The 15,781-nt window shown below is 41.4% G+C and overlaps 1 protein-coding gene across 2 annotated transcripts in view; it reads right to left on the bottom strand.

Annotated features, from left to right (window-relative positions):
• The window catches only part of EPB41L4A (erythrocyte membrane protein band 4.1 like 4A), a 244,607-nt gene that overhangs the window by 35,603 nt on the left and 193,223 nt on the right, over positions 1–15,781 (bottom strand). For both annotated transcript variants that reach the window (XM_080678251.1, XM_080678250.1), the window contains 3 exons: positions 4,421–4,511; positions 1,887–1,970; positions 760–873 (listed from right to left, as the gene is read on the bottom strand). In XM_080678251.1, the coding sequence (XP_080534377.1) occupies positions 760–873; positions 1,887–1,970; positions 4,421–4,511 (289 nt within the window). The remainder of the gene's footprint in view (positions 1–759; positions 874–1,886; positions 1,971–4,420; positions 4,512–15,781) is intronic.

Genomic DNA, 15,781 nt, shown 5'->3' with positions numbered 1-15,781 from the left:
AATGTTGATGGTTATCTGAGACCGTGACCTGAATTTCTCATAATTATAAAAGTCACTCATAAAATACCACTTATGTAGGGCAAAACACAGCCCCATCACGTAGGAATGAAGTGGATTTCCCCAGTGAGTCATTTCTTAGGTCTTCCTCTCTTGGACCTGCCCCACTGCCCACCCTGCTTTGCAAAGAGAGTCCCAAACGTCTAGATATGGACATTTATAAAAAATTAAATAGTACACACATGTACATATAACCACCCAAATAATCTAACCTGCTGGGCAACACAATGCATTTTCTCTGCGCTTTGAAAGGAGTTTTACTCACATTTATACAACAGTATCAGCCTGAGAGCAGAGGACACAGCCTCAGTTGCGATTAATCTATAACGTAATGTTGTCTTCTCAGGCCGAAACATTTAATGTCTTTTATGTACTAATATATGTCACTGACATAACATGTTATGTAATTTATTACACATACTATATAATATGTATTAAAGTATATCATACATGTATTTTTTAACTTATCAGTCTTAAGTACAATTCAGAAAGCAAGTTCCTGTTAATATTTTTGAAATTATGCTCTGAAACTCTGGCTGTTTAAGAGAAATGCTCCAGGACCCCTGGCCTATTTTATTTATCTCAGAAAATATAGGCTTTCTGCTATCTTGGGGAGACAAACAGTCTTGATATCATGAGAATAACCTGTGATAAAAACGTGACTGGGACCAAAAATTAAATCAGGGGCTGTGTTCAGCCTACCTTCTCCTTGTTGGTTGTACAGAATCGTTGTCGCTCCCACAGGAGGGGTTTCGGCGGCGTGCGCAAGGAAACTTTGGGGACTTCGTGCGGTCATGGGAAGAGTTGTAGAGTCCACTAGGGTGACAGAGGAGTGGTTGATAATCCCTGGAGGCCCTGGAGGAGCAAACACCCTAACCCCAGACCCCAGTGGTCCTAGGGGGTGGTCATGATTGCACAGTTGGTACTTGCAAGGGAATACTAGATCATGAGCAAATGATCTTTTTGCTGACAAGATATATTGAAAGAAAAGAGGGGTAAACTCTGGTAAAACAAATCATATAGGTCATTATTTTGCAGGAATGGATTTTTCCTGGAAGCCTTCAACAGTGAGAAATGAACAGACACAAAGGACAGCAATAATTACAACAATGAATTGTGTTTATGATGAGCCTACCACCTGCCAGGCGCTGACCGAGCTCAAAACTTTGTACTCATTGTCTTAGCGAATAGTCGTATTAACCCTAAGCACTGAAGTACAATTATTAGGCCCATTTACACACACACAAAAATAAGAGAAATACAGAATGTTTCCTTCAGTAGCCCAAGTAACGTAGCTGGAAAGTGTAGAACTAGGATTTGAACCCCTGGGTGGTCATACCCGAACCCACTGTCACGATGGGTCCAGGAAGTTATAATGCAAGTACGTGGCTGCTTTGATAGTTATGAACAAAAGAAACTAAATATATATCTTTAGGAATGAAGGTCTTCTAGAATCACTATTCATCAGCTATAGTTTTCAACTCAAGTTTTTACAAGAACTATGAAATTGGAGGAAGTATCATTAATACATTTCATTTAGAGTTTTCCGAAATACATCATCTCACTCTAAACTGTCATGATGACCTTCCAACGAGTTTCTTAATAGACACTAGTTTCCTCTCTGTCTTTCCAGGAGAGAGTTCCACGTTGGGACACATCCTGTTGATCTCTACTTCAGAAGTTCCTAGTCACGCTGATGTAGGAATCTGACTGCCTGGTCCAGAGCTAGTCCTGACCCGCCACAAAGCAGGTGGATTCTATTATTTGATAGAGGCAACTGCTGACCCCTTTCCTACTGACCTCCTTGAGAAAAACAAAGATCCCCTTACCTCTGGGGGCCATTTTCTTCCCACGGTGCATGAGGTTTGCTTCTTTGGATATCAGGGCTATTTTCATTCTTTGCTTTCTTAAAGCTTTAATTTAAAAATAAAAAGAAGTATGAAAAACAAATTAACTAGAAAATAAAAGGAAGTTAACTCATATACTATTTCTTCAGTAAAATTATTTAACGAGTGTTTAAAAACGTGTGTTTATTTATACCCTTGACTCATTCCAAAAAGAATAGGAAGTGGCTGCCTAAAAAAATACATGTCTGCAGCAAGTACTTTTGCATCTTTCCCCCTCTTTTTCTTTCTGGCTTTACTGCTTTAAGCGAACAGGAGCCAGGCCATCCATTGTTAAGAAACTTTCAAGAGAGTCCACCTGCAGGACAGGGAGCACGGGCATCCAGGCTTGTGTGGCTGGCTCCCTCTCTTCAGAGGTGGTCCGAGACCCCTGGCTCTGGGTGTGGGTCTGAATCTGTGCAGGACAGTTGGCTCTGAGCAGGTTCAGGCTGCCCCCACTGACCTTTCCCTGCCCTCAGCTTCCGCCTTCCTTGGCATCATCCTTCCAAATCAGAATGACTTTCAATGCTATTTCCTGACCTAGTATCATCTTTCTGCCCTAAGAATGTAAATATATCTGAGTTGTTATTCCATCCCAACAAATTGTTTTAGAAACACAGGGGAGACACCAGGAAGGGACTTCTTAGAAGCCTTCGTCACCATCACCGGTGGGGGTGGGGGGAGTGCCTCCTCTCACTTCCCGGAGTCTCAGCTTCCAAAAGAGAGACAGCTACTGAACTCATGCACTTTAACCCTGGCTCTCTGAGGAATCCTCTACATACTGTCTTCAAACATGGTCATAGCAGGGTTCTTTTAACAGCCAAGAAAAAGGAGAGAGAAAAAACTGACAAGGTCATTTCAAAAAGTGAAAATAAACTTGCACCCTAGGATATTATAACCACCCAGGAATATAACTCTAAAAATATATTTGACGTAAGCACATCACTCATAGTATTAGTAGGTAGTAAGTAGGTTTTATATATGAAGAATGTGTTCTTTTTGGAAAGGTTAAAAACCTTTGGAAGATCAAATTTCCAAAGTAAAAGCTTCCTTTTGAAATGAGGCAAAGTAATAAATATGCTAGATGTTTAATACAACCGTGGAAAGTGCGTGCACACACGCGTGTGTTTAATAAGTCAGGAGAAAAGGTGAGATGAGACAAGGGAGACTGAGAAAGGGAGCAGCGAGATGAAGGGGGAATTGGGAGAGTAGGCGGAAGTTAAAGAACAATGACATCCTGGGTGGTGAATTAACTACATTCACTCCCTAAACTATTTCTCATCTAAAGCTCGAGTGGGAAAATTCTGGCAGCCCTTTAGGTATCAGTCTTTGGCAGGAATGCAATTACAAAGGGGATTGAACTGCTTCTATACATTCTAAAAAGCTTGGGATCTGAATTTCATGGAAGATTACTGATCTTCTGTTAGACTTCCCACAGCACACCCTGTACATACAGATTAAGCTGACTCTGTCCACAGCTGTGAGGCTGATTAAGGGAAGCACAGTAAACTAAAGTGTCTGCAAGGGCAAAGAACTTGCCATTCCAAAGCAAGAATCTGTAGGGAGTGTTCTAAAACTAAATAAACGGAAATGAAATAAAAACCCTGGGAAAAACATTGCAACTCTGAGAATCCTCATATCTTGGAATTATTTTGCTGAGAAATTATAAACAGTATTTCTCCAAGCAGTCACAATCCAGCTGAATGAAGACCCCCTTATTTACTAACAAAAACGGAGCAGGTGACCTCAGAAGTCTTTCCAGGTCACGCGTTTCTGACAGCTTGGACCTCTCCAAGATGTGTGGACAGCTGTCTCCAGAGAGAAAGTGAGGGGCTGAACGCTGCTCAGTGTACGTCTAAAACCCTGTCCCCTGAACATCATTGGAGATAGGAAAAAAGGACACTGAAACTGTGTGTTAGAGAACAAGGCTGATCTTTCAGGGAAACAGTTCATGTAACATAGCAAGATATGGTTTTTCCACTGGGAAATGCTGCTGGGAAAATGGACGCGAGGACCATGACCACTCTTCATGCATATGCAATCACTGCCTTCTGAAGCCCCGCACCTCTAAATGCTATAAGCCCGCTTCCCGGGGCCACAGCTCAGTGCACCGCCGTAATGAACACAGTACATTAAACATGAATATCATCCACTTTATTTCACAGGTCCGTCTGAGTTAGTCCATCACATCACGCCATTTAAAAAATCACATGGACTTTTCACTCTGCTGCCGAGAACGCCAACCCCTGATTACCTCTGAGAGCAGCATGCTGTGACAACAGGGTGTTTCCTTCAAACGAGGCAGGCAGGTCCTGATGTGGCATAATTTGCTGGCATTTTAAAATATTCTTTGGCCCCAGACTATTTTGATCGACAGTACTACTGAATTACCAAAGTGAAGAGATTCGTCACCTTGCTCTCAGGAAAATTCATCTTCGTGACAATATACAGTGTTACATTCCTTCGGTTAATTGACTGACCTTTTTATTGGTGAAGGTGCAATAATTTTAGTTGTTCCTTCATTTTCTCCATTTTCTGTGTTTGCAGTTACCCGGTTTATGCTATTTGATCCTAGAAGCAAAGAAGGAGAAGAAAAGACGGGAGGAGGACAAAATGATCAGGAAAACACAAAGAAGCAAAAGAGTTACTTTAAAATGCAATTTTAGGGCTGTCATGGCACATTGTACTGATAAATTACAATTCCAAATAAATAATGAGTCGAACAATAAATCTGAGGTGCTATTTTCTGGATGCGAAAAAAACCAACCCTCAATCCTCAACATAACCACGTCCTATGGGGTCTAGGCTCTGACACCTCTCTAAAATGGGACCTTTTGCCACTTAAAGAGTTAACGCCCTACATCATGAGAAAGTCTTTGCTTTCGACTGTTAAAAATAAGATTCTAAGATCCTTAGTGCTATACCTTGAAATATATAAAGTAAAAATTGATGACTACGTTGTAAAGAAGTTACATTTGTTGGCATGCCATGTTAGCTCCCATTCTAAAACAAAGCAAACAACAACACATTTTTAAACTGAAAATATGAAAATATCCCAACTCATTATACAAATGGCAAAAAAAAAGAGAGTAATATTGATGTGATCTGTATCACTCGCTCACACACACTCACACACAAAAATGTTTTCAAATATGTTTGTGCAAATGTTCCTAAAAGCCTAAAACTAACTTTGTAAAAGCTGCTACTCTACGAATTTGCATATATGCTAGGTGGACCAGCAGAGGGAGCCCCCAGCAGATGGGATGGAAAACAGGGTTCAAATGGAGCTAAGTGAAAGGGCTAAGCCCATTAGGAAGTCTGGACCCCATTCTCAGAACAGAGGCTGATAAGCCTGCAGTGACATGCACCTCTCTGGGGTGGTGCAGGGGAAACCAGTGAAGGGATGCCCGAGTCCTTGCTCAGGAAACTCTGGGCCATACAGGTGTGTCCACCTCAGAGAGGCATCTTGTAGGGGGACAACCATAGTTTGATAATAAGTGTCATCACCACTAGCCACAAGTGGTTTTTGCGTCATGAGATGAATTCATAATGCTAATAAGAGCTAATATTTATTGAGCACGTACTACGTGCTATTCCAAGCACTTCACATCTCTTTATTCATGTAATCCTCAAAATAATTATGTAAGTAAACACTAATATTATCCCATTTTTAAAGGCTTTAAAAAATGGGCCTTTCCCAAGGTCCCACAGCTTATGAGTGGGGGAGGGGGACTCTTTGAAACGCAGCAGTGTGGCCCCAGAAACAGCTCCCCCACCACATGGCCTTCCATGTATGTTCTGTGCCCCACCCTCAGGTAGTTAAAAGTCCATCTAAATAAAGGGTCCACTAGGAGACAGACTCTCTAGAAAACAAGTGGAAAGAATGTCTAATGAAGAGAACATCCTATCGCCAACTAAGAGGAGAGTTTTTTCTCTCCAGGGCAACTGAGACCGGAAGACCACACTGAGCACCCCCACCCCAGTGGCAATTCCTTACCGAGCAGTCTGTAGGCACACTGGGTGACTACCCATCAGGAAAGGCAAACATAATGAATAACCCCGGACAGAGGCAACCAACAGTGGTTTCAAATAAGAGGTCCAAAAACTACTATTCTAAGGAATTTGACATGAATTCAATACCTGCTGTTGGTCCCTATTTTGTAACCCTAAAAGGGAAAGGTGAGCCTGAAGATGCACGTGGCATTCAAGGCCACTCGTGCTCAAGCGACCTTCAGACCCAGGCACAAGGAAAGAAGAATACTGGGGCCAATGGGAAATTTCACAGGAAAGTTCATGACAAGTGGGACACAAGCAATTCCCTTGAACTCCCCCAGGTGCTATCAGGTACAGCCGTGGCCAGTCACTGTCTATGTGGCCATGGCCATTAATAAAATCGCAGAGGCAGGTTCCCAAAACTACAGGCACAGATCTGAGCTGGAGATGCTTCTGGAAGTTGGAAATCTATGTGGTATGGCCCTGGGGCAGTTGCAGGAGGGATTAACTCACTTGTGGCCCAGACATTGCTCCAAATAAATGTTTTTTAATGTGGTTCTCAGCAGATATTATGAATTCATATAAATGAAAGGGACCTTCATGTACCTAGGACTGTTTTCCCAGACTGAAGGGAGGAGGAAGCACAGCAGAGAGACCAATACCAGTGCCAACAACTCCAACCAAAGAAGCACCAAGTCAAGGTGAACATCACGGTAACGAAGCACCGTGTCACTAGCTTCAGAATAAGCCCAAGTTTGCTCCAGTCCCCATCTCATCAGACTGATGAGTCTTTTCTTAGTCTAACAACTAATCACCTTGGGGAAAGTAAGGCAGCATAATCACGTTCACCTCTCCCATCCAAATCTTCCAAAACTTAATAAATAGGTAGACAAACAACTGAGGAATATTTTTAAATAGAAAAAAATCAAACTAAATGTGTGCATATATTTTTCTTAAAGAAACCAATACTTGGTTATTCAAAATATCCAAATTATAATTTTTAAGATGAAACACCAGATGGATGGTTTTCCAAAATAATTTCTGGAGGGAGTGTGTGACACACACAGGCTCTCTCAGACACTCACAAGCAGTAGGCTTCTTCAAAATAAACTATTCGACTCTCAGGACTATTTTACTAACACAACAGTCATAACTCTCACATGCACAGAATAAACGAGTTAAGCTATCAGTAATACAACCTAAAGCATGGCTCTTTTATATTGAAAACAGTGGACTTCTAATAACAAATCTGTTTATTTGTATTCCCCTACGCTACAACTCTGTGAAATGGACAACCCTGAGTTTTAAAAGCCTTACGAGGAAAACAGACTTACAGAGGGAACACTATTTTTAAGCAATAACTTACTGGGAGCACTTATGAAGTATCCATTCATATAATAGTCAGATGCAAACTAAAAATTATTCTTTTCTATTCATGGGTATAGGGTTCTTAAAAAGCCTTAATTAGGTAATACTTACGTTACTAAAGGTGCATTTAAAAGTAATAACTATACACTTAACACTGTATTTTAATCATCTTCCTAATTAAGCTAAATTAGTGAGATTTCCCGCATACTACCATTTAAATAGAGAGCTAAGCAATTCAGTAAGGCTAGGTTGTGTGTTGGTTACTGGAATATGAAAGGGTGGGAAATATAGGTTATGCATTATTTAAGTTCACTGGCTTTCCATTTTGCTGACATCCATTGCCAACTATTTCTCCCCTCATCATACCACCTCCAGAACCATCTCTTCCACATTAGCTCAGATTCTTGGGCTACAAAGAAGATGTGATCTGACAAGCCCTAAACACTAAAGGGCTCATGTTTTCATGCATTATTGGCCACAGACTAGTTACATTTCAAGGAGGAAAAGGAGAAGCCACATATTAACTAAAATAACTAATAACATTGGAATTTAGGCTATTCCGGGAGATATTTTGAGGCTGGGGCAATCTTTTTTCCCCATTCCTTTTTCATTGTAAATTATAACTGACCACTGAAAAGAATGTATCACACATATATGAACAGTTTAATAAACTATTATAAAGTGAATGGCTACTTAACCACTCCCCACCTCCAGAAATACAACAATGAGGCAATTTTCCTACACTACACAAACCACTCCCTTTGGGGCAACTCCTTCTTTTAAATAAAGTCAAAGAGTCAGTTTCTATCTAAAATATCTAGAAGCAGAAAGCATGTATTCATTTCATAAAATATGTATAACAGACACAATAAAATTATTACTTTTTAAATTTTTTTTTAATATTTTATTGATATTTTACAGAGAGGAAGGAAGAGGGATAGAGAGCCAGAAACATCGATGAGAGAGAAACATCGATCAGCTGCCTCCTGCACACCTCCCACTGGGGATGTGCCTGCAACCAAGTCACGCGCCCTTGACCGGAATCGAACCTGGGACCCCTCAGTCCGCAGGCCGACGCTCTATCCACTGAGCCAAACCGGTTTGGGCAGCTTTTTAAATTTTTAATAAAAGTTAGTAAGGCCTCAAAATCTTTTCATTGAGGTATAGTTCACATATTATGTTAACAACATAAGGTTTCCATATTTGTATACACTGTGAAATGATCACGTCTGGTTAACATCCGTCACCACACATAATTTCAATTTTTTTTTCTTGTGATGAGAACTTTTAAGATCTACTCTCATAACAACTTTCAAATATGCAATACAGTATTGGTAACTATGGTCACCATGCTGTACGTTACATCCCCATGACTTATGTATTTTTTTATTGATATTTCACAGAGAGGAAGGGAGAGGGATAGAGAGTTAGAAACATCGATGAGAGAGAAACATCGATCAGCTGCCTCCTGCACACCTCCTACTGGAGATGTGCCCGCAACCTAAGTACATGCCCTTGACCAGAATCGAACCTGGGACCCTCCAGTCTGCAGGCCAACGCTCTATCCACTGAGCCAAACCGGTTAGGGCAGACTTATGTATTTTATAAGGCCTCAAAGTTGCAATAAAATGAAGGACACACCCCTGTGCCCTCTCCCCATGACTGATAGCACAATAAAAGGTTTTCAATGAAGGTCCATTATTGTAAAGGGTTTTTTTCTGTTTCTGCTATTTTTTCCACTAGAAGGGAAAATTTCAGGATAAGTATGTTATGTTTAAAAAGTGTCAAAAGATGAGGAAAAAAACCCCAAAACCTGAAGGTGGTAGCATGGGAAATGCAGGACAAGCGGACATGTGCCCCATCCTGCAGGATGGGCTACTTCTCAGAGCATTCAGTGCGGCCTTGTGCTGTATCGCACTGCTCCTGTGAATGACAGTCACAGATGGCCTATAACAGTGGTCAGCAAACTCATTAGTCAACAGAGCAGCAAACCGCGGCTCGCCGACCACTGGTCTATAACAAAGATCAGTATTGACATACGATTATCAAAGCTCCTTAGAAAATCTGTATTTTATTTTAGATGAAATGAAATAGTAACTATAGCAAGGCCATTTAGAATTAGTCAGGAGCATCCGATTCATTTTATATATTGTTCACATTAAAAACACAAAGGACGCCAAAACCGGTTTGGCTCAGTGGATAGAGCGTCAGCCTGCGGACTGAAAGGTCCCAGGTTCGATTCCGGTCAAGGGCATGTAACTTGGTTGCGGGCACATCCCCAGTAGGAGGTGTGCAGGAGGCAGCTGATCGATGTTTCTCTCTCATCGATGTTTCTGACTATCTATCCCTCTTCCTTCCTCTCTGTAAAAAATCAATAAAATATATTTTTAAAAAAAAAAAAAAAACACAAAGGACTTCATTTCAAGAGGCTGCTCACATTGGGAAGAATATGTTTATCAGGGGACTGTTATAGTTAATTAAGGAGGCAAATCTAGCTCATGAACTGTGATCATTTTTGTGTCTGGACTGTTATCACCACAGCTTAATAGGGGCCCACACAATTCCCTACAGTTGCGAAGACACTGCAACGCCAGTGTCCAATGTTCCATGGTCTCTTGTTTGTTCATTTTTTTACACCCTAAATGCAAATGCTTCCAGCCCGTGTGCGTCGGACCACTACCAGGCTTTTGTGTGGTTTGGCCCTGCTCACATTTGACCCTGGCCTTCGGGTCAGGAAGAGGAGCTGTCAGAAACAGATCAACTCTCCCAGAGTCTATTAGCTGCTTGATCTGGGGGCAGTTCTCAAAAGTCATCTCTGTGGTGTCAAGATTTGGTGACAAATACACATGGATTTTCAATTATAAAACCACTTTGCATTTATATAGTTATAAGTCTCACAAAATGTATAGCCCAATTTGACACCTGTCAACCTAAATTAAATCTCTGATGTTATCTAAATGCTGCCACTGATTTTAATTTACAAAGTGGACATGGAGGGTAAATATGTGACATTTAAATTAAATAAATTTATATTTGCAAGTAAGAATGCCTTATTTTGTTACATGGGGAAAAGAACAAGTAGCCAATAAGGAAAGCAAGATTAATATGATACATTTGTAAATTTTATCTTACTTAATCACATATCTTCTCTTCTTTAAACTTAAGAAAACAAACAAACAAAAAAAACCCAAACCCTCTATATCTGATGCTTGAAACAAATAACAAACAGCCAGGACAATTACAGCGATTCCCAATAAAACAGATGGTTATGTTTCAGTTAAGGCAATCTGATTTGATGTTATCTAACCCAGTACAACTTCTCAGAAGAAACCTGATATTCATGAATTAAGAATGAGCTAATAAATGGAAATATATTTTAGCTCTATTTCTCACACTGACAGTACAATGTCACTTTGCCTTGGTTTCAACTGACTTTAGACTAGGTATTATAGAAAAAAATGGCACATGGTATAGCAAATTAGCAAATTTAAACAAATATTTTTCTAACACCACAAATTATGATCAAAAGAAAAATGACCAAGAAAATCTTACATATATATATATATATGTGTGTGTGTGTGTGTGTGTGTGTATATATATATATATATATTTTTTTTTTTTTTTTCCTATCATCATGAAAGGGTTTATACTTGGCAGAACACTTATTAATTTAGGTAAACCACATTGAATTTCCAAACACACAATTTGAAAAATAGAGGTGTTTCTGAATCCAACATCTTTCTTTAAAGTTCAAATGCCTGACATTGGCCCACTCATCTTAAAGAGAGCCAGACCCCCTGCTTCGCTTTAGAGTTTCTGCATTCAAAATCTCAAGGGTGGTATTTAAGCTCGGTTACCTCTTTACCACAAGTACACAGACCTTTAAGACACTGGTTTTGCTACATGTCAAGTACAAGATCAAACAAGGCATTCTGCTAAAAAGCTGGAGGGTAGATTATAAAGAATGGGTGTGGATGAGAAAGATGCTGGGAAAATCTGTCTATGCATGAACAACCCTTCCCTGGTTGGTCTGCTTCCAGTTTCTTCTTCCCTGGCCCAGCACTCTCCTGGATCCCTCTGCTTTCCTCATGACCAAAATGATCAACTTGGGAGTGTAAGTCAGGTGAAAACAAAGACACTTCATCCTCTGCCCCTCCACCTGCGCTGCAGAGGCACACACTGAGGGACAGGTGGTCACAGACATCCTTCCCTGAGGGTCAGAATGCCAGGTTCAAAAACAAGAAAGGCACTTCTGAGCCTGGGAAGGCATCTGCTCACTCCCTTAAGACCCTCAGAGTAGAATGAAAGGGTTCTACTATCTGAAAAACTTGAAGCCTGTCTACACCTGTGTATGCTGGAGGGAATGCCAGATGTGATAACAGCAGAGGAACATGCATCTTTCCTTCCAGCCCTCTTAGGCCTGATGACAACACCCATTTGTGAATGGTTGGCTGGGATCAGGAGGTGTGGCAAGTCAGTTGGACACCAAGTTTTTCTTCCTGTGATATGAGGACTCAGTGTGAAGGAAGAGAGTTGAGTAAACGCTCATACCCTATCCTGGTAGTACTCTTTGCACTCCCCCAAACCCTCCACAAGATTGTCCCCACTTCAGACACCAATGGAAAGTCCAGGGCGTTATCTATGCTTCTGGCCAACTGGCTACCAGTCAGAGGTTCTCCTGTCCCCCTCCCCAAGTTCGATTAATTTGCTAGAGCAGCTCACAGAACTCAGGAAGACAGTTTACTTCCTAGATTGCTAGTTTATTACAGGATATCACTGAGGAACAGTCAGACGGAAGAGATGCACAGGGCAAGGTCCACAGGACGGGGCACAGCTTCAGCTCTGAGGGCACCACTCTTCCTGCATCGCCACGTGTTCACCACCCGCCAGAGCCCTGTCCTTTCGGGTTTTATGGAGGCTTCATTACAGAAGCTGATTAAATCCCCAGCCATTGGTACTTGATTCAGCCTCCTGCCCCTCCCCACTTCCTGGAAATCATGGGTGGCACTGAAAGTCCCCCCTCCCTGATCACACAGTTAGTTCCCTGGCAGCCACTCCCATCCTTCAGGCTTTCCAAAAGTCACCTATCAACATAACCTCCTTTGTGGTTAAAAGGAATTAGTCATGAATAACAAAAGTCACTCCTTTCACCTTCACAGCTCTTATCAAGGAAATTCCAAGGGTCTTAGTAGCTTTGTGTCAGGTACCGGGATTAAGAACAAACACAGATTTCTTATAAATCACAATGTCACAGGTCTTAAGCGAAAGAGGCCTTCAATAAATTTTAGTTGAATGAGAAGGAAACTGGGAGAAAAAGTGACACTCCTGGCAACTCACTAAAACTATGATAGTTAACTTGAATATGCAATAGGTCTTTAGCCTTGCTTGCTTTTCTAATTTTGGTAGCTATGCATGGAATGCTACACACTCCTTGGAAGAGTGGAAACATTAACTTTTTAGAGGAAAATCTAACTAGAGTTGCCACAATTAATAAGTCTTTTTCAGGATGAAAATAAACATCCTCTTTAAGGCAGAAGAGTGTCGACGAAGGAAAGCATCTTTGAACAAACATACACCTGCTGTGCTGCACCTAAGGCTCCTTGCAATTAATACTGTTGCTCTTCCGTAAATGAGCAGAACGAACTGTCTGCTCAAGCATACCTGCAGAGACAAGCAGATCTAGCAGAGTAAACAAATCTCACAATAATGAGAAAACCGGCAGATGGGTATTTTCAAATATTTCTAGGCCTTTCACCTTTTTATTAAATATATACTTTTATTGATTTCAGAGAAGAAGGGAGAGAGAGAGATAGAAACATCAATGATGAGAGAGAATCATTGATCGGCTGCCTCCTGCATGCCCCCCTACTGGGGATCAAGCCCACAACCCGGGCATGTGCCCTTGAGCGGAATCGTACCTGGGACACTTCAGTCCACAGGCTGACGCTCTATCCACCGAGCCAAACCGGCTAGGGCAGCCTTTCACCTTTTTATCTTCCATTTGCTTTCCAAACATGTTTCTTCTGAAGACCTGGGTTTGAACCTGACGCTGTTCTTACTAGCTGTGTAACCTTGAATAAGTATTTAATGTTTCCGAGCTTCAGTTTCCTTAGGAGTGAAATGAGAATACCATCTACCTTCCTCATGGGCTTCCCAAAAGGATTCACTGTTTAGGTGCAAGGAAAGCAGCTTAACTTAGGGATTCATCTTAAAGACACAGTAGGATCTCAGACTAGAAGTCATAGCTACCTGGGTCTTCTCACGGATCCTCCTCTCAGTGCTGCTTGGTCCTTTAATGTTTGTCGCAGTGAGTCTATTCTTTGCAAACCAGCTTCTTAGAATAGCAAGAAGTATTCTTGTAATAGCATCCCTAAAAGGCACAGCTCTCTCCAACTGAGGGGCTCATCCTCTGGGCTCCAATTCCAGCTTCTCTGGGTGTTTTCCTCATTTGGTCTAAACTCTCACGCCAGGAGAGAAGGGAGGAGGCAAGGCCATTGTTACAGAGGGCTGTCCTGTCACCTCTATAGGACCCTTGGTCCCAAGATCAGCATAGTGCATTGTTCAAAGTGCCAACCCAGGGTACCTACTCCACAATGAAAGTAATTCCCTCCTCTCTTCCTTGTTTCATCTCCTCTCCCTACACCTACCAAAGTAACCCTGAACCCCAGGAACTCGAGCTGTCACACTGATACCAATAAGGAAGGAAGGCAGAACCACAGAAATTAATCCCAAATTTCTCAATGTCTGAAGGAAATGCTGGCAGAGGAATTACCACCATGAATCCTGAATATGACGGTAAAACAAAGGTGTGGAATCCTCAGATGCCATCTGCCTCAGAGATCTATCTCAAAAGAGAAACTGCAACAGATGATGGGCAAACCCTCAAACCCCTGTCTATAAAAAAGAAAGAGGGGTGAGAAGGCAGAGAAATTTGCCTAAATGGTTAGTAAAATCAAGGCAGAATCTTGATTTTATGGCAGAACTTTGATTTTATGGAAGAACCATGAACTGACACCACAAAGGCAGGGTGGAGCCAATTCCAAAAGTTACTCAAACTCACCAGGTTCTACAGTTATTGTGGCACAGAAGTCAAAGGCAAAGACATAGACACACAAAACCGACCTGAAAGGCCTCTTTTTATCTGTTCCCAGCAAGACAGCACTAATGACTGACTATGAATTTAACCAAAGAGGAAAAAACCCAGATGCATCTGGTTAATTTGGACTATAAGAACAATTTGAAAAGCTGCATTGATGCAAAGGTTGTCGCAGTCAATTTCATTCAATGTGTCAATAAGAGTGTCACTTGAACTTGAGTTTTAAAGAACCTGCTTTACTTTTGTATGCAAAAATATTGTATTTTTCCAATGACAACAATGCATTTTGTAATCTGGGAAGATATTTTTTACAAGTCTATAAGACTTCTGAAGTGATGATTTTTTCTAAAAAAGCAAAATAATAAAAGCTTTCCAAAATTATGTCTACTCAAATCAGGAACAACTATTGTTTTCCTTGCACTATGCCACATGCAAAGGCTTATATAATCCGCCCAGAGGCAATGTGAAACTCCTCAGCTGGAATCCTTACAGTCAGTGTGAAGAGAAAGTAGAATCACAGATTTGCACGACATCTCAGTAGATTATATATGTATGCATATCCTCCCATTTCGAACTTTTGTCTTCTTATATAACGGGAGTGTATTATATGCTGTTAGACTTTTTTTTCCCTTGCTTATACGTCTATACTGAAAATCATTCCATATCACACATACAAATTTATCACGGTATTTTTTCTTGTTGACATTGTGCACTCTAACTGATCTGAGTTCAAATTCCTGCTCTGAGGCCCTGGAAAAGTGCCAGCCTCTGTCTTTTCACCTGTACATTGAGAGGCACGGCATCTCCTACAGAAATGAGTGAGATACTATCTGTGGGGTGCCCAGCACAGTGCCAGGCACACAGGGATGCTCAGTAACTGTTATCAACATTCTTCCACCTGTGGAGCTCCTCAGGGGACCTGGCCTTGCAGGGCAGACATTGCGGGACCGTAGAATCAGACTGACACAAATTCAAATGTTTGGGTAGTTTGCCATCTTTGTGGCAACAAACACAGCAACAGGTCTGCTCATGCTGGAGAAGTGAGGTTAGGATTTAACTTGTGAAATCCCTGACCTGGAGCCCTAGCTTCTGTTTACTCCTTCATTCAATACTCTGCTTCCCCTCTCCAACCCCTTTCAGCTCTGCCCTGCCTTTGTCTTCTGTTTCCATTGTCTGCTTCACACGAAAAATGCAGGCCCAGCAGCTAATTACTTCCGATAGGGCAAACCACCTTACCTGGAAGAAGGAATGATTAACTCTGTGAGCTTTAAACTATCACGCAATCTCATCATTATTATGAATGCCTGTGAGGAGTTCGTTGTTTCCCCTTCACAGCCACAGGCTATCCCCATGGGACTAAAGAGAAGTGAGCATGAGCAAGGCA

This window comes from Plecotus auritus, assembly GCF_963455305.1.
Source record: "Plecotus auritus genome assembly, chromosome: 7".
Classification (NCBI taxonomy): domain Eukaryota; kingdom Metazoa; phylum Chordata; class Mammalia; order Chiroptera; family Vespertilionidae; genus Plecotus; species Plecotus auritus.
The sequence above is the reverse complement of the archived record's forward strand: the minus strand, read 5'-3'. Positions and strand labels throughout refer to the sequence as shown.